The sequence below is a fragment of the Quercus lobata genome, chromosome 3 (genome assembly GCF_001633185.2).
Source record: "Quercus lobata isolate SW786 chromosome 3, ValleyOak3.0 Primary Assembly, whole genome shotgun sequence".
NCBI classification, from domain to species: domain Eukaryota; kingdom Viridiplantae; phylum Streptophyta; class Magnoliopsida; order Fagales; family Fagaceae; genus Quercus; species Quercus lobata.
Genome location: NC_044906.1, coordinates 33,893,461 through 33,913,423, shown reverse-complemented (window position 1 = coordinate 33,913,423; position 19,963 = coordinate 33,893,461). Strand labels below are relative to the sequence as shown.

Below are 19,963 nucleotides of genomic sequence, written 5' to 3'. Positions count from 1 at the left end.
ATAAAAATTTTTTTTAAAAATTTTTGGTGGGATTGGTAGGATCCTATACGATCTTACCAAAAATGCAATCCTAGTACGATCCTAATCGTTTTGGTTAGGTGGGATCGTAAGATTGTTCGATCTTATGATTTGGATTGCGATTTTGACAACCATGCATGGAAAACCTCCAAACCCTCGTGGCAAGGGGAGGTACCACTTCGCCCAACATGGGGAGTGGTGAATTACAAGATTCTTGAGTTAATTGATACCTTTCTTATTTAATAAATTGATAATTGGGAAGGGGGGAATTTGAATATTGCACATCTACGTTAAAAATAATAGGAGGTGCCAATTGAGTTATAAACATAGATATTAAACCTAGACCAACCTGAATGGTGCGACTACTAACTTGATAAACCGATACCTAAGCTGATCCAATTGCTTAACTGGATCACTTATGCAATTGAACTAGTAAAACCAATGAGTTTTTAACAACTTGTGCAACTTGAATGGTTCATTTTCACCAAAATGGTTTTGTAATTCTAAAAAAAATTGCCTTTATTGTAGTGCCATTTTTTAAAAGAGGAGCATAATTGAAAGCTTAGATTTGTGTTAAACACACGAGCTTGTTAGACCCCAAATTTTAAATTATGGCTAGATTGTTTTAAAAATTGCCTTTATTGTAAAGCACAAGAGTAAGGAAAGAGAGATGTAAACACAAGAAAACACTAAGATATGTTATCGAAGAGGAAACCGAAGAACTCAGCCAAAAACCTCTCCGCGATCCTCTAAGTCGAAATTGATCCACTAGAGAATAAAGTTGGAGTACATGAATAACAAAAGACCCTTCAAGCATAATTTACCCAATGCACTTAAACCCTCCAAGCTCCTACTACCAATGGACTTCTTGGATTCATGTCTTCTCTAGCTTTCTAGATCCCGCAATACGCTCGATTGCATCCGCCAAGCCTTACTGGCTTCTTTTGGCAAATCCCCAAAACTTCCCAAGTTCCAAAACACTCTCTACACTTTGAAAATGTGTGAGTTGTGTTTGGATACAAATCTCCTCTCAAGATATGACAATGAGAAGATGCTACAATGATTGCTCACTAAGGATGAGTAGCTCTCTCTCTAAAAGATGGGTGTGTTGTGTTGTAGAAAACCTATTTAGGGTTTTTTCTCTTTGAATAGCCTCTCTTACTTTTATGGATAATGAGGATATATATAATATAGGTGAAGGGTAAGAAAGTCACACTTAAAATCATCTAGGCAGAATGTTTCGCTGGTACCTCGTAGGTTGGCCCTTCTCATGAGACACTTGCGAAACTGACAACCTGGCATGATTCTTCACCTTCCAGCATTTGCACCTCACATGCCCTTTTCACGGGAACCTTTACTCGCGAGCTTCTTGCGAGTTAGTTGCGAAATTGTACTGATTCTTCATTTCATGCTCGATTCTTCACCAACTTAATACTAAACCCAATACAATAAAATCCCACAAAATACAAGGAACAAAATTAATGCAATTACAACACTTTTTGTCATGAAATAAAACCAACATAAAATATAGTTGTAAATCACAACTTTACAATAATAAAAAGAGAGGATTTCATAATAAGGTTGATGCTAGACTTTTTAATGAAAAATAGAACTTCATGTTTTAGCTTTAGATTAGATTGTAATCCATGGAAGCAACTATAAGATAAGTAATATGCATAGAATGTGACTTTAAAATTTGAGATATGTTGTTAATATTATAATTTTAAATAATGTGATAAGATTTTATTTAGCAAAGAAATGATTGTGATTTTATGACATCATTTTAAAAAAAAAATCTTTTTTAGTGTTGCTAATTGTGAAATGTGACTTAGTTTTTCTTAACCAATCTTAATTAGTAATTTAAGCAGCCTATTTTTTTTTTTATAATTTATATATTTATTTTATGATTTTTTAAAATTATTTTTATTTTTATATTATTTTTTTTTTGGTCATACATTTAACCGATGACCCACTGGTTAAGGGAGTGACCTAGTCACTCAAATCCCAGACCAGGTAAATGTTTGGTCAGGTTTAATAACAATGGTTATAAAGCTCTTGACAAATCAAACAATATTATTTTTAACCGTTTATTTTTTCCTCAGGAAATTTCACTGTCCAACCTTGATAGCGGCCGATCGTGAGATAATTCATGGTCCAGCCGTCCATTTAGGCTTTTAGCGGCCACTGGACTGAAGTCAGTCACTCCCACAGTTCCACTCTGAATTGCTTTCAAAATGCTCTAAGATTAGTATACAAGGCAAGGCTGCACACTCAGTCATGTCACTTTTGTACCCAAAAGCACTTAACAAGACAAGAGTGCAGACTTTGCTGATTTTCTTCCAAACCGTAATGAATGGTATTGGGACCTTGGGAGGCATATACTGTCTGCTTTTTGAGAGTGCACAGTCACCTCCCAACCAACCTATTATGTGATGATTCATAGAGCTATGAACATGTAAATTACATAAAATATTTAATGAATCATATAATTTATTTAAATAATCTAATAAGTCATGTGACTTAGTATTATAAATCGCCATAGAATGGATTGCAAGAAATTTCTCCAAACCCATTTGGCTGTAAACTCTATCCTTTAAAAAAAATATTATAGGGTGTAATGCACCTTCAAAGTTGCATAGTACTTGAGTAGACTTTTATGTCTAAATATATTCATGCTTTTAAAAAGAATTATTGTTACTTCAATATTGATTTAGCATTTTACTAGCAATCCTAAATCCTTATATCTACAAACTAATGGTCTGTTTGGATTGAGAGAAAGAGAGGAGTAGGGTAGAGTAGATTAGAATTAACCCAAAATTAACTTATTTTTAGCCAATTCTATTTTACCTCCCTCCACTCCCCCTTCATCCCCCTAAATTCAAACGGACCCTAAGGGCTCTCTTTTTTCAAAACAAAATATGGCACAAAAATTATAGGAGCACCTTAATCTGGGCCCCTGTGCTGTGAATAAGTATAACCGCAGAGACAAAGTGTGCCACAAGAAAATTGTTTTGGTGAGTAAGGTATTTCTGGTTAACAAAAATTGACACATTAACTTCATATAATAACAACGCTTACTATCAAATATTATAGCAGCTGTTGTCTCATCACTATCTTAATAGCAATTTCATAACAATGTTTTCTTGCATGTCAGACTGAGACATTTTGCCAATTACCAATTATAGAAGATGTATTCCCAAGATGCTGCAACTGATTTCTTACAAATAGCACCATGCTTGGAAATGCATGACTTGTAATTAAATATAAAATGAGAGATTCATACATAACTCTCAACAAATATGTCAGAATCCACATGTAAAGCCACCCAACCACATGAGTAGGTAAACAAACTACATATACAAATTCGTAGTGCAATGTCTGTACAATTTTGAAGCAAATTGATCCACCCACTTTTTTCAGAAGTACTGTTTAGGATCAATGACCTTGCTGCCTAGAATCTCAAATTGATACCATGCTGTGAGCTGGATGGTCTTTATAAAACTGAGTACCATTAGACCACAAGGAGCAAGTAAATTCGAGCCTAGACTTGATCTGCCATGGTCACATAAGCAGGTCATCAAGAAATGGGGTGTTGAATGGTAGCTTGATGAGCCCAGAGGCCACTAAAATTAACAAAGTCCAAATTGGTATTACCCATTGAAACACAAACATGAGGACCTTTTTTCCTGCAAATAGCAAAAGTATTAAGGCCAATTGCAAGAACTTGTACGTGAATATATCAACTTTTTTGGATATAGATTTTTTTTTTCCTGAATCAATAGCAGATTTGTATTCTGATGAAATATTTGGGACATTCCTATTTAAATTGTTGCATTTTATATTCTTTGTTTAAGGTGATTTTCTGTGGTCTATTAGTTGTGTACTTAACTTGCACCTCAGCTAGTGGCCTTCAATGAATTTCAGATCATTACATTGCACAACAGAGCAGTCCGAAACAACACTTATCAAAGATTCAAACATCTTACAAATGTAGCTATATACAATGAGGATGACTGATTTAAGAAGTTCCCTTCCCCCTCCCCTTCAGCCAAAACTTAAAAACAAAAAAAAAAACAAAAAAAAAAAAAAAAAAAAAAACCTTAGTTCCTATTTTTTTGGGGTCAATTATGGATCTTTAACAGATTAGTCAAGATCGGCCAAAATTAAAATATGTTAAATTTTTTTTTTAAGTATGACTGATTGATATTTTCCTTTCCTTTCAAGGTACAAGGTTTGACCCATAGTGGAATTTTTTTAAAGTTAAAGTGTCTTTCCATCATTTGGGGAAAATTTTCATATATGCAACAGAAAGACCTTCCAAGAGACAAAAGCAGTAATAGGTAAATTGCAGTAATCATGTTCACCGGGTGTCATCAGCTACTACATACTTGCATTAAACTCTAGAATCTTCCTCAAAACCATAAGAAATATTTTATTGACTTCAGCAGCAGCCTAATAAATTATCTCTTAGTCTATTTAGTCTCTCTTCCACCAAAAAAAAAGTTTAATCCAAATCCATTAATAACAATAGGTAATTCTCCTCATGCATTAAAAACTAGAAATCCAAGGATACAAGTGATAATTTAGTGGTAATGGCACTCTTTATGATATCCCATGTTTGTGGTTCGAATGCCACTCGTGGCTTCCCCCTCCCTCCACTATCTACTTAAAAAAAAAAAAACACCTAAGAGAAAGCGACCCACTCAAAGTTTCAATGAACAAAATATACTCTCTTTATTACTATAAAGAGTAAAGACATGACACCAAATCCTCTTGTTTAGTTGTTCAACTAATCAATTTCACTCTAAGCCAGAATGCCACTGCTCAGCACCTCCTGCTTGCTAACTTCTTCTAAGAATTGAAGTACATGGTCACAACTGGAAAACCCAAATTATCCAATGATGCATATAGAATACTAGTATTAACACAGATGGTCCTTCAAACTCTGGCATCTTCCTCAAACCCTACGAACTATTTTGTATTATTGAATTCTGCAGCTCAATTAATTTTACTCTCGCTTCCACCAACCACAAGTATAAAATTAAAAATACCTTCACCTGCTCACAAAGACTAAAGGAACACTTTATTCTTTTATAACCTAATCGACTATCACAATAAGTAATCAATTACAAATAAAATAAACATCAGACATCCAAAGCATATAATGCTGTACAAAGATAGGAAGTCATGCAAACTTGATTGAGTCTATGATTTCCTAAGTGGCTAAACTACAATTTTGGTCCCTATACATTTAAATGTGTCAGACTGACAGTTTTGACTCTCGATTGTCATTAGAAGTAGGCTTGATTGAGGATAAAATTGACTTGAGAGTTGAGATTGAAAGTTGAGAGACAAAATTGACAAAATCATGTAAAGCAATGAAATTAAAATTTCCCTAATTTTTGGAGGACCCAAAGTGTAGTTTGGCCTTCAGCAATCCAAAAATATTGTTTACATTTTATGATAAACAAGAGCAACGAATTTTTTACTTCATAGTCTAATTGTGTTTTGGACAAGTGAGTTTAGCCCCAAAAAGACTCGAATTAGAGACCTCTGTTGATTGTGCTACACCTTGGAACTACTTGAGAATTTAGTTCATTTTAATACTTTAATTATAGAGAACCTAAATGGTCTTCATCAACAATGACTCCACAAATGGTGAACATACAAGCAAAACATGTTTGACTTCCCAACACTACTGTCTAAAACAAAAAATCACAAAGAACTGAATTTGAAAAATGATTACCAGAGTCTCTAAACCTGTTTTGGGTCCAAGTCTCTAGCGACTCTCCAGTCTCACGGAGCTTCTTCTCCACAGGGCTTTCAAACTTGTCACCAAAACTCATGGAAGCCAAGTCGAACTTAGACTTGTCTAACTCATCCAATTCCCTGAACAAAGTCACCTCAAAACAAACATTCAGAACCACAACAATGTCATTACCTATATATGAACATGATCAACACCAAAACTTTAAAAAGAAACTAAGAACAACATATAGGAAGAAATGGGACATACTTGGGATCAATGTCACGGTACCTTCCGGCGCTAATAGCACGTTCTATTTCTTCTATTGATGGTTGTTTTCGTTTTTGCTTCTGCTTCTTTGTTGTTGGTAGAGTTGTTTTGGGTTGTGGTATAGTTATGTGCATGGGAGTGGGAGGTCTAGTATTAGTGTGATTGGTTTGGATTAATGGAGGAGAGTGAGAGTGAGAGTCATTATTAGTGGGAAGAGAAGCAAGAGTTAGAGGTTTGGTTGTGGATAGGCAGGATAAGCAATACATGGTAGTGGTCTGAGTATCTGTGTGACTGTGTCTGATGCTACTGGATCATGTTGGTGTTGGATTCTTCCTCTTTTAACTGTCCAACATAAACTTGACTACCTAGCCAAATAAAATAAGCAGCTAACTAAAATGAAAAAGAGTATTAGTAACTACAAAATATTTTTCACAACAATTGAGTCGACAAGCTCTTATTGGTTTTTATATAAGACCAATACTGATATCATTTTTTTACTTACCAATAACAACTTACTACTTCTACATATGTGAATTGTTTTGTGAAATTTTTTTATTCCTAAACTTATTAAAAATGAAAATATCTTCCATCTTTATTTATTTATTTATTTAAAAACCAAAATTATCTAGAAATCAAAGTACAACAGATACAACACAACACAAGGTACGAGTGGTTAGAGAAGAGGGCAGAAGAAAATGCACAAATTGAAGCTAGCTACCACCTGGTCTAACTAGGTTGTCCCGGTTTCAAATCTTACTGTGAAAGATAGACCATAGAGCTCTAGAGGATATCAAACTGCAATTTCCATTGTGTAGCACATAACCCCAAGCGACCAATCAATCAGAACTAAGATGAAAAATAAAAGGCTGCCGGTTGAATCAATAAGGACCAATCAACCAGTCCCAAGAATTCAAGATAACGTTCAAACTCAAAACTCAAAAGGAGATCCGTGAGATATCATTTTTTTTTTTTTTTTTTGGAGAATTATCTGAATGCAAAACAAAGTGTGATTTGATTTCCTTATCTGACATGAAAAAGACGAATGATTTTTCTTCATAATAATGGAAAATGTCTGTCCCCGCCTTTATTTCCTTCTTGTGGACACCATCATTGGTTTTTTTGGACATTATCTTTACATAACCTGAACCTGTTGTGAGTAAAATTTGTGCAAGTGTGACTTCAAATAAAAAAAAAAAAAAAAAAGTTTATGTGATTCTACATTAAGTTTAGGGGTGGAAAGAAGATCTTCCTTCATCAAGTGATTTTTCATGGTTCATATTAAATATTACAGATGTGAAGTCTCTATATGTATTTACAAATCTAAAGGTGTATAGACTATTACATCCTTAAAAATATTAAATTATGTAACTGTTTTATATTATTATATCCATCCAGGAAATAAAATCTAAATCGTAAAATATCGTCTCCATTTCAATCACTGCAGGCAACATGATGATATTTTTCAGATAAACTATGTCAACTGGGAGAGGCAAACTCTATTATGAAGGATGGACTACATTCAAGTTAAAGGGGCTAAACAAGATATTTTATCATGTGTTGCACTAAATCATATCACTGTGATGTACATATAAACTTCCCAGTGTAGCAAAAAGGATGAACCTACAAAAATACTTTTTTTTTTTTTTTAAATTACATTTCTCGCTCCAATTATGGCATTTGCATATGGTCACATCAAGTTGGTAAAGTCCTTAACACATGAAGTGCTCGTGGCCACTGTGGTCTTTGCAATTGAACAATTCTCCTTAATGCCGGCACTGCTCCAGCAGCTATAATTGCCGAATGATTCTCACTGTCCATGCTTAGATTATACAGTATTCCCAAGCTTGCTTCAACAGCCCCCTCACTTCCATCTTCAATCAGCTTAACCAATGGAAATATTCCCCCTTCAGAAGCTATAGCTCGAGTTGAATCCACCATCCCTTCAGCAATTATTCTGTTGAGTTCCATCACAGCAGCTTCCTTTGCGTCCGGAGAGAAAGAGGTTTTCATCTTCTCTATAAGTCTTGGGATGGTCTCATAGAGAGTTACCTCCATGTTGATTGGATTCCCAGAATCAAGCTTACTATCAGAAAGAGAGCTGAGTTTAACTAGGGAAGCAGCAACCCAATCTTTGTAATGAAGAGGGACGTTTGATTTTAGGATTTCACGGAGCAGTTTAGTGAAGTGGGTGGAATTTATACTTTGAAAAAATTGCGGAGAGTCAAGCAGCTTTGTTAGCAACCGGGATGCTGTGGATATTGCAAGACCAGCTTCTTCAACTTCAAGGACATATTTTTCTGGCTGCTGGTCTTCTACATCGGAATCCACATCTGCCAAATAAAGATGAACACAAAAAAATAATCACTCATCTGAATTCAAGCATAGGTTTATTTTCGATTTAATGTATGCCACGATAAGCTTAAAATCCAACTTATGTTCGCTGCCAGCTTATATACAGCTACACCTGTATACTTTTATTTTACCCAACTTATTTTTAAAGTAAAATAAACCAAAGAAAATAAGTTATCCTAAATGGACACTTAGAATGAAAAAAGAACAAAAAAAATTTCTAGCTTAGAGAAAGCAATATTAATCTTCATTTTCCACACATTGTTGCCACTTGCAGTTTCTAATTTAAACAAGATGATTGTCTTAAAATCTATCAAAAGTAAGAGTATCACACTTACATATAATTGAATTGGCAAACACAAATGCAGGAATTTGTTAATATTTTCAACAGGAAATTAAAATGATCAAGATTCATCTAATGGGTACTGGGGCAATGACTCAAAGCAGGGCAATGCAATGTGGGGAACAATGAGAGATTTAAAATTTAAGTAATTCTGACTCGTAAGTACCCAAAAACTCCATGATTTCTGTGAGGATAATCTTACCAAATATATCATCAAATTAAAGGGATTTGAGAGCAGGTGAAGTGGCCACCAGAGTGGGTATACCTTTGAGCAGAACTCAGACTAATATATATATACATATTTTATAAGAACTCAGACTTATATTGGTAGGACTTCAATAGAGAATCAGGTCACATAATATTCAGAAAGATTTCCTACACACAAGATTTTATTGAACACATTGCGAAGAGATGGCAAATTTCTTAGTTTGGTGGTAAGTTACAAGCACCAAGGACTGGACTCCATGAGTTCAACTCCTATCATATGAAAGCAAAAATACAAATTAAAGAACCTAATAGCCAAGAATATTAGGACAAAATGAAGAATATCCTACAGAAAAACTATAGACACTTGATGCCTAACTTGTTCATTAATGATTACTGCATATATTATTATGTGAGTCTCAATAAATTTATCTGAGAATTCAGACTTCAGAAGATTGTAAGGAAATGCCTTCACAATTAATGGACATATACAAGTGATAACTGTTGAATATTAACGGCCTACGACCATGGAGTAAACTTTTAAGGGCTACCTCTTTATTATAAGAGTGAAGTACAACTGGTAATTTAACAATAACCATAAAGCTTGATTTTACAGGAACCAAGAGAAACTGAGAAGAGAGTTTGAACTTTATAAAAGTCAGGTTCATGACAAACAAAAGAGAAGGCAATTTTAGGGCCTAAATCACAATGGTGACCAATCTTGTTCAGATTTTATTTATTTATTTTTTGGATGGGTATCTTGTTCAGATGATGAATGGACAATCCGATCAACAAAAGAAACCAACATAGGTAATTAATTTTCATCTCTCATTTCATTCCTCATATTCTACTTGTCTCAGCACCCAAATGCAGGCAGCAGGTTGTTGAAAATACAATGAGGATGCTGATGACAACGATGATTATAATTAGAACTGTATATAACAACAATAAGAACAACATGAAAATTAAAATAAATAAATAAAATCTTTAAAAAAAATATAAATTAGGTCATAAAGTTGGACAAGATAAAATAAAGCCAGACTTTTTCAAGCAATTTAGGTCTTAAAAGTCAAGAAAATTGTTTTCCATACCATTCAAAACTTTTTGTTGGAAAACAGCAGCCAAACCCGATTCAATATCTACTGAAATGATTGAGTCCATGCTTGGGTCATTAATTGTCACAAACTCAAGAACGGAACTTGCTTTTCTTTGTAAATTTGGGGATGAGTTCTTTAGAATATCAACAAGGCGAGCAATGAAAGCAGTGTCTAGCACATCCTCCCTATAATTGGTTTCCAAGTTAAGAAAAGCAGGTCAATAGAACTTCTTTGTGAAGACTGCAGAATTATATCTGAAAGTACTCAATCAGATCAATATAATATAGGGGAACAACATTAAAATTGCTTTAATGCAGGCACACAAAACAAAACTAAAAAAAAAAAGAGAAGAGTTTCGCTGAAAGTAGGCATACGTCCAGCATCTCTGGATTCAATAAATTCAATGAAAGCAATGGATTGAAACCATACCAATAATGCCTAGCAATCCACAGCTTTGGCCTAGGCTCCTTCAAAAAAAGAATGGGACAAAACTTTAGATTTACCCTAGATCAGTAAGTTTCTTATTTGAACCAGTCAGCACGCTCAAAACAGATATGTTCCTAGCAGAATCGATTTTATTGGTCCAGCCTTGTTATAAGCAGATAAGTCCAGGTTTGCCCAATGGCACTGAATCATGGTTTAATTTAAATATTACCATTGAACCTATTTGATATTGTGAAATCAAAACTATATTTGCAACTGCTTTAATAAATAGGTCAATGAGTTCACTAAATGACAAAGGATGTTACATTTGTGTTGGGAAGAAAACGACCCAGACATGGCAGCTCCAATAAAACAGAATATCGATAACATACACCCAAAAAATGAGAGAGATTATGAAGATATGGCAAGGGTTATCATTCCCTTCCAACAGCTTGTAGTTTCAGCCTCTACAAGGAAGAGAGCTAAATCTATTAAAAGATTTACGCATTGCATCAAGCACATCACAAGGTTGTATGTCTAGAAGACCATAATATTTTACATAAAACAGGCATGCTCTGTTTGTTTGCCTAGGTGATGGAGGACAAGAAAATCAAACTTGAATTTTACAATGGTTTGGGGTTGGGAAGATAATGCAGGACAATCAAAACAAAATTAAGCAATAGGAAAATAAAGGGATAGGAACCTAGGAGTCAGCACCTAGGCTTGCTTGGAGTTGGCACCAAACAAGAAAAACCACTGGGACTCAATTCCTAGGGTTGGCTAGAGTCGACACTAGAGAAAAGAAACCGAAAGGCAACTTTTCATTCATCTCTAAATCTTATCCAAAAGGGGTACAATAGTTTTCTTATATAAGAAACTAAACCCTAATTCTAATTGGTGTAGAAGACCCTAATTGCCTTATGACAAAAATAACCTTGCTTCCAAATATTAAAATACTAATAGCCTAATAAACTATTAGGACATAAAACATAAAAATACAATTGACTTGCAAAAATAAATAATTCTAAATTAAAATAAAAATTCTCCTTGTGTCTCTAGCAACAAAAGATTCTATATTAAATCCAAGTTTCCTTTTTCTGTTCCTAAAATATCATTGCAACCTAAACTTAAGCATCTAGCTGAAGTGTTTACTTTTTAGACCGTCACACAAATAATGAACTTTTTTTTCACAAAATTTTTTTTTTCCATAAAGAGGATGTAATGAAGATGAAATCTTTGTGGAGAAATCCTTGTCAAATATACAAGCAATCTTTCATTTTGCTTGCTTTTCCCAATAGAACTATAAAAGCAGTCAATATTGAACCAGATTTTTATGAGATAAGATATGAAATTGAGAGGTCAACATACGCATTCTGCTCACCTTACTCTATTTGTTTGGGAATCACCCAACTTTGAATTCCTCTCATGAACACAAAAAACTAAGATATGGACTAGGTATATAGAAACAGAAAAAATAAAACTTTATGAAAAGGAGAAGTAAATAAATGATAATAATGAAAAGGCAGTTCTAAAATTAATAAACAAAATAAAATTAGAAGGGGAGTTTCTTTTTTGAAAGAGGGGTTGGGGGGGGAAGAGAGGAAAAGACCTGGCATTCACATTTGATATGGGTTTGTCAGACATATTTCCAGTTAAGACTGCAGAATCTTCAGGGTTTTTTGTTGCGTCTGATAACTTTTTTGATCCATTAACTGATCCATCATAAAACTGGAATGCATCAACATACTCAGTAAGACAAAAAAAAAAAAAAAAAAAACATTATGAGTTTTTCACACATGGTGCAACAACCTAATGACTAACCTTAGATTTCATCTCTTTACTAGGATCTAATATCCGAGCAAGTAGATTCAAGCTCTGCATTGCAGCAAGGGTTCATTATACTCAGGATTGTTTCTTATAATGGGAAATGAGGGATAAAGATAAATAAAATAATAATAAAACACCTTTTCAATCAGGCTTTCAGAGGTCTGCAAGTGCTTTAGAGTATTGACCAAAGGATCAATGATGCCTTCAGCTTCAATTATCTGGCAAACATGATTGCTGCATCAAGAAAAATAAGAGTAATGTGAATTATACAATGTAAGGGATGCTTAATGCATAAAAGCCATCCAACAGACCTAATGTCTAAAGAATAAGAAGAAAGATGTAACAGTGAAGTTAGAACTATGTGACATGAAAACTAACATGAGTACCACTGCCTAATAAATGACAAGCTCTTCAACGTGCAAACCCAGAACAAAATAGAGTGAAATATGTGTCAATCCCCAGAGGCATGAGCTTTAAAATTCCATACGAAGAAAAGATAGCAAAAAAACAGACAGTATATGAAACAAGGCAAATATGGCTAGTAAAGGTTTTGTGTAGACACATACATATATACATATCTACATAAATTTATATAAAACAATAATAGAGTGACTACATTTTATGCTAGCCAACAATTTGCTGCAACCCTCCTTTTTCTGGGTTTGGGGCCAACTATGAACAATATATATATATAACAAATAAAAAGCATCAATAAGAGGGGCTAGAGGAACAAAATATTTTGGTACCTGTGTACCATTTTGGAATTACCACTATAAAACATATATTTGTATATTTATGAACTTAAAATATGTATATTTATTTATAAATTCATGAGCTTATATATTTGGTTAGAGCCTGCTAATTTGGTAAGAGCCAATAAAAATATAAGTCCATGTCCATCCTAATATGTTGCCCAGGTTTACATTTTTTTCCTCATAGAAGTAATCAACAACCTAATCAACCTTGGCCCAAAATGCAAGTCCATGTATGTGTGTGTGTGTGTGTGTGTGTGTGTGTGTGTGTTACCAAAGATTCATATGGGGTAGGTTCACTTGTTCTGCTAGGCAGACAAACCAAGAAACATAAAAAGTGTTTGTGCAGTCAAAACAGAAACACAAAGAAAGTGGTTAGCAAAGAAACCAAGAAGAAGTGGGCAACATGGGGCTGTGGACGATGTGGAAGAAGAAAAAGTGGAAGTGAATGATCTTAGGGTTGGGGCTTTGCCAATGACTTATCTTGGTATGCCGCTGGGGGCGTCCCATAAGTCCCCCTCTATTTGGAACCCTATTTTGGAAAAAGTCAATCAAAAGCTTGCTGGGTGGAAGAAGTTGTATTTGTCGATAGGAGGTAGGTTGACATTGCTTAAAAGCACACTATCCAGCCTTCCCACATATTTTTTTATCTCTATTCACCATCCCTACACATGTGGCAAACAAAATTGAGAAGCTCCAAAGGGATTTCCTGTGGGGAGACCCTAAGACTCATTTATTGGGATGGGATAAGGCGTGTTTGCCTATTGCTTATGGTGGCCTGGGTATTAGAAAATTAACCACCTTCAATAAAGCCTTGCTAGGAAAGTGGCTCTGGCGTTTTGGGATCGAGGAGAATAGGCTTTGGAGGAGGGTGGTAGCTTTGAAATTTGGGGAAGATTGGGGGGGGGGAGGGGGGTGGACCTCTAAGTTGGGAAGGGGTGCTCATGGTTGTGGTTTGTGGAGAAGTATCAGGAAAGGCTGGCAAATTTTCAACAAAAATGTCCAGTATAAGGTTGGGATGGGGGATAGAGTGAAATTTTGGACAGATAGGTGGTGTGGAGATCTTTCTCTCCAACTGGCTTTTCCAGTCTTGTACAATTTTGCTGCAAACAGAGAGGCTTCTATAGAATCATCTTTGATATGTCAAGGAGCAGGGGATGGGAGAACTTTGGATGTTCGTTTCAATCGAGGTCCTAATGATTGGGAGGCAGATGTGGTGGTTGATTTCCTTCGGCTCTTGGCAGCCAATTTACCTTCAGGGACTGATGGTGATCGGTTGAGATGGAAGTTGACAAAAAATGGGGATTTTACTATCCGCTCTTTTTATCATAAGTTACATGGCTCTTCTTCCGCTGTTTTTCCATGGAAAGGTATTTGGAAGGTTAAGGCTCCCCGATGTGTCTCTTTCTTTGTTTGGACAGCCGCATGGGATAGGATCCTCACGGGTGATAACTTGCGGCTTAGAGGCTTTGATTTTGTTGACTGGTGCATTATGTGTTGTTGTTGTGGTGAGACAGTGGATCATTTGTTGTTACATTGTGGAAAGGCTTATCGGCTATGGTGTTTTGTTTTTCAGCTTTTTGGGATTTCTTGGGTCCTCTCATGTACGGTGTCAGATTTTCTTTTTAGTTGGTGGAATTGGTTGGGAAAGCATTCATCTTACATTTGGAACTTAGTTCCGTTGTGTTTGATGTGGTGTATTTGGAAGGAACGCAATCGGCGGACGTTTGAGGATTTGGATAGATCTGAGGACCAAATGCTTGCTCTCTTTTCTAGTTCCCTGTTTGACTGGGTTAGGGCTTGGGGACTCACATCTAGTGACTCTTTTCCTCTTTTCCTTAGCTCTCTTTCTTTGTAATTAATGTTTTTTGTTTTTGTTCTCTGCTTTTCTTTTTTGTACTTTTGTTATGCTGGTGCTATCTGGCATCTAGTAGTTTTTTGAATATATTTTTTCTTACCTATCAAAAAAAAAAAAAAAAATGATCTTGTCCTACTGGAAATGCTATTTTGGCTAGCTTAGCATCTGCATACATTGGTGTCTGGTTTTAACAAATTTATAAAAACAACCTTTTATTGTACTGGCCTAAAATAGAATTACCAACTCAGATAGCCAAAACGAGTTGAAGTGCATACCGATACCTTTCCAAGAGGATATTATAACAGTTTGGTATGGTAAAATATTTTTCAGCTGTATTGGTGAGTATGGTACAAGGAGAAATTGTATCAATTATAGGGTAAATAAGCAAGTAGTAAAAAATGACAAGTTAATCAAAGAAGTGGCAAAGGTATGATTTTAGATATAATTGAATGGCAGAGAAGAATACATAGGACCAACCCCAATTACAGTTAAAGATCCATAACTAACCCCAAATTTTTGGGAGTAAAGCTTTGTTGTTGTTATATAGGGTAAATTAACAAATTGGGGAAGCAATTTCGAACATAGGCTAGCTTCTTCTAGGCCTTCAACTCCTCTCTCTCACTCTCCCCTGTCATGTAGCAGAGATCTCCCCTGTCCGCCCATGCGAAAGACGAAATCATTTACTTATAAATCTCCATGTCACTCACATAGACCCCAAAAAAAAAAATCCCTGCACTAATGAGAACTTATTTATTCACTAGTCCAAGGAAAGAACCTTGTCAAGTAAGCATGGGAGACCAAGCATTTGACTGTGAAACACTCAAGCACCACTGTTCCGGATAAAAGAGTATTGTCAGCTTAGAGTGGAAGGCAAAGGCAAAGTGACAAAGCCATTAACTGAGAAATTGTAAAAGATTTTTTCCATCCCATCTGCTCTTTTTTTTTTTTTTTTTTTTAATACGAATTTTCATTTAAAGCCAGAGAGGTTAGCTAGGATCACTATTGCTGTAAATACATCAAGATAATTAAAACCCAAAGAATGATAAATTACCTGATAGACAACCTTTCCAAAGCTTGAGTAGCAGACAATCTGACAGAATCATTGTTATGGCCTAAAAGCCGAACTAAATGCTTGATTGCTCCAGCTTCCTTGAATGCAACTCGAATATGTTCATTGATAGACGCATCAGCAATTGACTCTGCAGCTCTTGATATGGCAGATTCATCTTCAAGCTCAAGAATCAAAACCAATCGAGCCACCCCATCCACCCATGGTAAGAGTGTAAGTCGATGCTCACTCAAGCATCCAGATTGAGATTTCTCTCCATTCTCTATTTCTATAGCCCCAATACGAGCAAGAAATTGTTGGTGTGACCGTGCAACTACTGCTTTCATCTTGGTCTCCTCTATGTTTACATTCTTGTCATCAATATTTAATCCAAGGAGTACTTCGGAGGCACCATATTTAGAAGGACCTTTTGAAGTTTGTTTAATCTCTGTACCATCTGGTAAACTAGGCCAGGAATACAAACCTGGTTTGAAGGACTTGTATGCAGATGCACCAATCATAGGGACAGGAATCAGGCCTTCCTCTATGACAAGAATTCTGTAATATTCATCCTTAGCAAGCTCCAACAATGCATTTCTTGCTTCCTTTCTAAGGACTTTAGCTCCTTCCAAATCAGCTGTTAGGGCCTTTGCCTGCATTTATAATCCAACTTTATAGAATGCCAAAGAATTTTTTTTTTTTTTTTTTAAAAGTCATGTAAATAGAGGCAACTCAGAACATGTTTTTATAAACATCCTCTTACGCTTAAGAAAAAAAAATTTCAATTAATTCATTTGAATATTACTGCATTCCATACAGCTTGACAATGTCAAAAGAGCAAAATTTTCAGCTATTTGATCTAATAATGGACATGAATTCTTTCTATCAATAGAGGAAATGTTAAGGAAGCCTCACCAGTTTTTGTATAACACCTGCTTCAACCATGATGCTGTGGTTAATTTGGCTCAATGCCAAATTTGCCAAAACCCCTCCTGCTGCTTCCTTCAATTTTATGTCATCATCATCGAGGGACTTAATAAGTAAAGGCAATATGTCACTGTTTGCAATTTTCACTCGAAGCTTCTCATCCACTGACAAGTTCCACAAAGTACACATACTTTGCTCCTTTACCTGCAAAAATGATTTCAGGATATCTCCGTTCTTTTTTACCAAGAAATGTGTTGACAGGATGACAGATATTCCAGAGTATTTTTGAGTTGAGGCTTTGAGGCTAACACATATAAACCTCCTGTGTTGTCTCCTCTTCCTCTGAATATCTTGTATATCCCAAAAAATATATATAATTATCTATTAATTATAATTTTTTATTTTTATAGATAATTATATATATATATATATATATATATAAAGACACACAGATTCTAATGGTGATCCTCTATACCTCAGGAGTCAAGGAAGGTTGGCTCAGCAAGCCAGTTATCTCTTCAATTGCTCCACTTTCTGCTACTAATTCCCTGTATAAATTGACTGAAGAAATTGATCGTAAAAGGCCTGCAGCTGCTTCACAAGAGGAACTAGACTTTGACCTAAGAAGGTTTACAGTGAGGTTTATGCAACCAGGAAACTGCATGATAGCATCAATACACTTCTTTCCTCCAAGTGAGTATTTCCAGAGAGCTACTATTGCTTGTTCTCTGTCAAGGTCATCATGGTCTAGCCCAAGCATTCGAACAAACAAGGCTACATAACCATCACCAAAACTAGGAGAAGGTTTCTCAATTTCTTCAATATCCTGGAAGTAAAGTAAGAAGATGCCTGGTCATGTAGCTTAAGCAAGTGAACATTTGTCACTCTGAAGGAAAAATTTAAAAGCAGTAGACAACACAGTCAGAGACGATCCTAACACCATGCCTCCCCTACCCTAACATCCCCAAAATTTATTTATATGTATAACGTATAGTTTTATATAAATATTTAAAGTTTGACTCCTAAAAAGTACATTTGGTCCCCAAAAATTCAGTTGATCCAAAGAGGCCAAAAGAAAAGAAATGACCAGTTTTTCCATGACGCATGGCCTTCCTCTAAAAATAGTATAATTTTTAATATATATATTATACATTCTTGGGGTTTTATTTAGCTAAAATCCTTTAGAAAAAATAAATGTAATCCTAACAAGATGAAAATTAAGGGCATACCGAGTAATAAGAGGCTAACGGCCTTCAAGCAAGGTTACTCTTTTAAATTTTAGTTTCATTCCTGAACATAGTTATATATAAGTAACAAGATATCTAGTTTTCTTTTCTTTTTTTTGATAAGTGACAAGATATCTTGGTTTTACTAGCTAGAGGTGAGTCCAAAGGGCTTTTCTTTAGCAAGGTTCCCTATGTTATTAAGAAAAAAAAAAAAAAAAAAAAAAGAAGAAGATATCTTGGTGTCTAATCAAGCAAACAATGTTAAGAGAAAAAAGTTCCCCAAACATTTTTTTTTTTTTAAAGTTACATGTACACCCAATGGGTCTTGAACTTACAACCTCCCCACTCTACCCCATTTTTATGCAGGGGAAAGTACCATTTCAGTTGTTTATTGGCAAGAACATAATTTGATTTATAGGAGAAAAACATAATCACGTACTTTCAAACTTTTAGTTTGTTAAACCAAGTGTCTAAAGAATGTGGATATGGGGTAGGCATTGATATAAGAGTCCATATCAATAGTATGAGACCTCAGTCTTTGGAAACACACAAAGCTAGCATTAAATAAATCTAGCTTGATTGTGATTAGCATAAATTCAAAATTCACCAAGTCCAAGAAAATTGAAAGAGTCCATCCTGATTCACAATGTGCTCAATATGAGTACTTTGTGCATATGGTTGCATTTTATTAAATTGTATTTTTTAATTTTTTCTTTTCCAAAAAACTAATTTCAAGCATGAGGATTAAATTTTCAAAAAGTTTTTCTTATGTGTCCAATCTTCTAATGGTCAATTTGGGATGAGGGCACGTATTTGTCAAAATTCTACAATCTACCAAAAGGATTGTTGTTTTTCAAAAAACAAATTTGGTAATCTAAAATCCATAGGAACTTCATACAAACTTTCATCTGCCATAGGAAGCAACATGAAACCCAATTCTCCAATCAATTTTCCTAAAATTAACACCATTTTCAGTGCCTTTTTTGTTTCAATTTAGAAGAACCAAACCCCACCACCCAAAAATAAATAAAGAATTGCCAAATTTCATTTGTCTACTCCATGTACAAAATCCACGGTAACCCATAACATGATTTTAAAAGAAAAGCATTACACAAATAAATCCAAATTCCTTAACAACAGTAACTTAAACAACAGCTAAGCAACACCAAAACTGGAAAAGAAACACTTGACCAACAAAAATTGTCAATGGCAAATTCGAACACACCCACATACAAAAACAACATGCAAATATGAAATAGCATGAAAACCCAGATTAAAAAAAGAAAAAGAAAAAAAGAAAGAAGCTTGAGCTTAGATGAACATACAGGAGATTTAGAGTGTTGTGGAGTAGCATCAACAGCACCACCACCACCATCATCACTGCTGACCCTTGTGATGACTGAACGATTAGAGCAAGAAATGAGGTTGAGGCAATGATATTGATGGTGTTTGGTTGCATAGGAAAAGATTAGTGTTGGTGTTGGGTTGCTTAGTTTGGTTTTTGTTCTGGTTCTAACTGGAATAACTTCCAGATAGGTGTTGAAGTTGGGAAGTGAGTGTTGGGCATTGGGGGACTTCAACGGGAAGAAGGGTGTGGGAGTTGCTGCCGAGGCCAACATTTTGGCCTTCAACGATGGTAGAAACAAGAGATTGGCCTCTTGGGGTTTTAGATTTTAGAACAACTATTTTTTTTTTTCTTCGGTTTTTGGTTTGGGTTTTTCACTAAGGGGTAATGGCCACAGAAAGTAGTTTTTTTTTTTTTTTTTGGGGGGGGGGGGGGGGGTGGGTATCAATGTCATCACCCATCATAGTACAGAAAGTAGATTTGGGACCTTTTCTTTTCTTTTTTTTCCCTAATACTTTTTTTTTTTGTGC

At 35.1% G+C, this 19,963-nt stretch overlaps 2 protein-coding genes across 6 annotated transcripts; both read right to left on the bottom strand.

Moving 5' to 3' along the window:
- Window positions 1-3,190: 3,190 nt before the first annotated feature.
- Window positions 3,191-6,932, bottom strand: LOC115981585 (probable NAD(P)H dehydrogenase subunit CRR3, chloroplastic). 2 transcript variants are annotated; one of them, XM_031103851.1, is made up of 4 exons: window positions 6,756-6,932; window positions 6,035-6,399; window positions 5,765-5,907; window positions 3,191-3,704 (listed from the first exon to the last, which is right to left on the bottom strand). In XM_031103851.1, exons 2-4 carry the CDS (start codon window positions 6,298-6,300, stop codon window positions 3,580-3,582), a joined length of 534 nt encoding a protein of 177 aa, XP_030959711.1. In that variant the 5' UTR covers window positions 6,301-6,399; window positions 6,756-6,932; the 3' UTR covers window positions 3,191-3,579. The 2 variants fall into 2 exon arrangements, with proteins under 2 accessions (XP_030959711.1, XP_030959712.1); XM_031103852.1 differs by lacking the exons at window positions 3,191-3,704; window positions 6,756-6,932 and adding an exon at window positions 4,197-5,088 and having other exon boundaries at window positions 5,779-5,907; window positions 6,035-6,466.
- Window positions 6,933-7,518: 586 nt separating this feature from the next.
- Window positions 7,519-19,845, bottom strand: LOC115981539. 4 transcript variants are annotated; one of them, XM_031103747.1, is made up of 10 exons: window positions 19,414-19,838; window positions 17,338-17,688; window positions 16,851-17,066; window positions 15,939-16,588; window positions 12,415-12,511; window positions 12,272-12,325; window positions 12,071-12,178; window positions 10,457-10,494; window positions 10,022-10,212; window positions 7,519-8,364 (listed from the first exon to the last, which is right to left on the bottom strand). In XM_031103747.1, exons 1-10 carry the CDS (start codon window positions 19,705-19,707, stop codon window positions 7,727-7,729), a joined length of 2,637 nt encoding a protein of 878 aa, XP_030959607.1. In that variant the 5' UTR covers window positions 19,708-19,838; the 3' UTR covers window positions 7,519-7,726. The 4 variants fall into 4 exon arrangements, with proteins under 4 accessions (XP_030959607.1, XP_030959606.1, XP_030959608.1 ...); XM_031103746.1 differs by having other exon boundaries at window positions 10,457-10,486; window positions 12,060-12,178; window positions 19,414-19,837; XM_031103748.1 differs by lacking the exon at window positions 10,457-10,494 and having other exon boundaries at window positions 12,060-12,178; window positions 19,414-19,845.
- Between the last annotated feature and the right edge of the window lie 118 nt (window positions 19,846-19,963).

Coding starts and splice junctions, on each gene's coding strand:
- LOC115981585 (XM_031103851.1), bottom strand. CDS start 6,300: ATGTATTGCTTATCCTGCCTATCCACAACCAAACCTCTAACTCTTGCT. Junction 5,908..6,034: donor TACCGTGACATTGATCCCAA/GTATGTCCCATT, acceptor GACTTTGTTCAG/GGAATTGGATGAGTTAGACA. Junction 3,705..5,764: donor AAACAGGTTTAGAGACTCTG/GTAATCATTTTT, acceptor TGCTATTTGCAG/GAAAAAAGGTCCTCATGTTT.
- LOC115981539 (XM_031103746.1), bottom strand. CDS start 19,707: ATGTTGGCCTCGGCAGCAACTCCCACACCCTTCTTCCCGTTGAAGTCC. Junction 10,213..10,456: donor TGGATTGCTAGGCATTATTG/GTATGGTTTCAA, acceptor AACCAATTATAG/GGAGGATGTGCTAGACACTG. Junction 8,365..10,021: donor CCAACAAAAAGTTTTGAATG/GTATGGAAAACA, acceptor TTTATTTGGCAG/ATGTGGATTCCGATGTAGAA.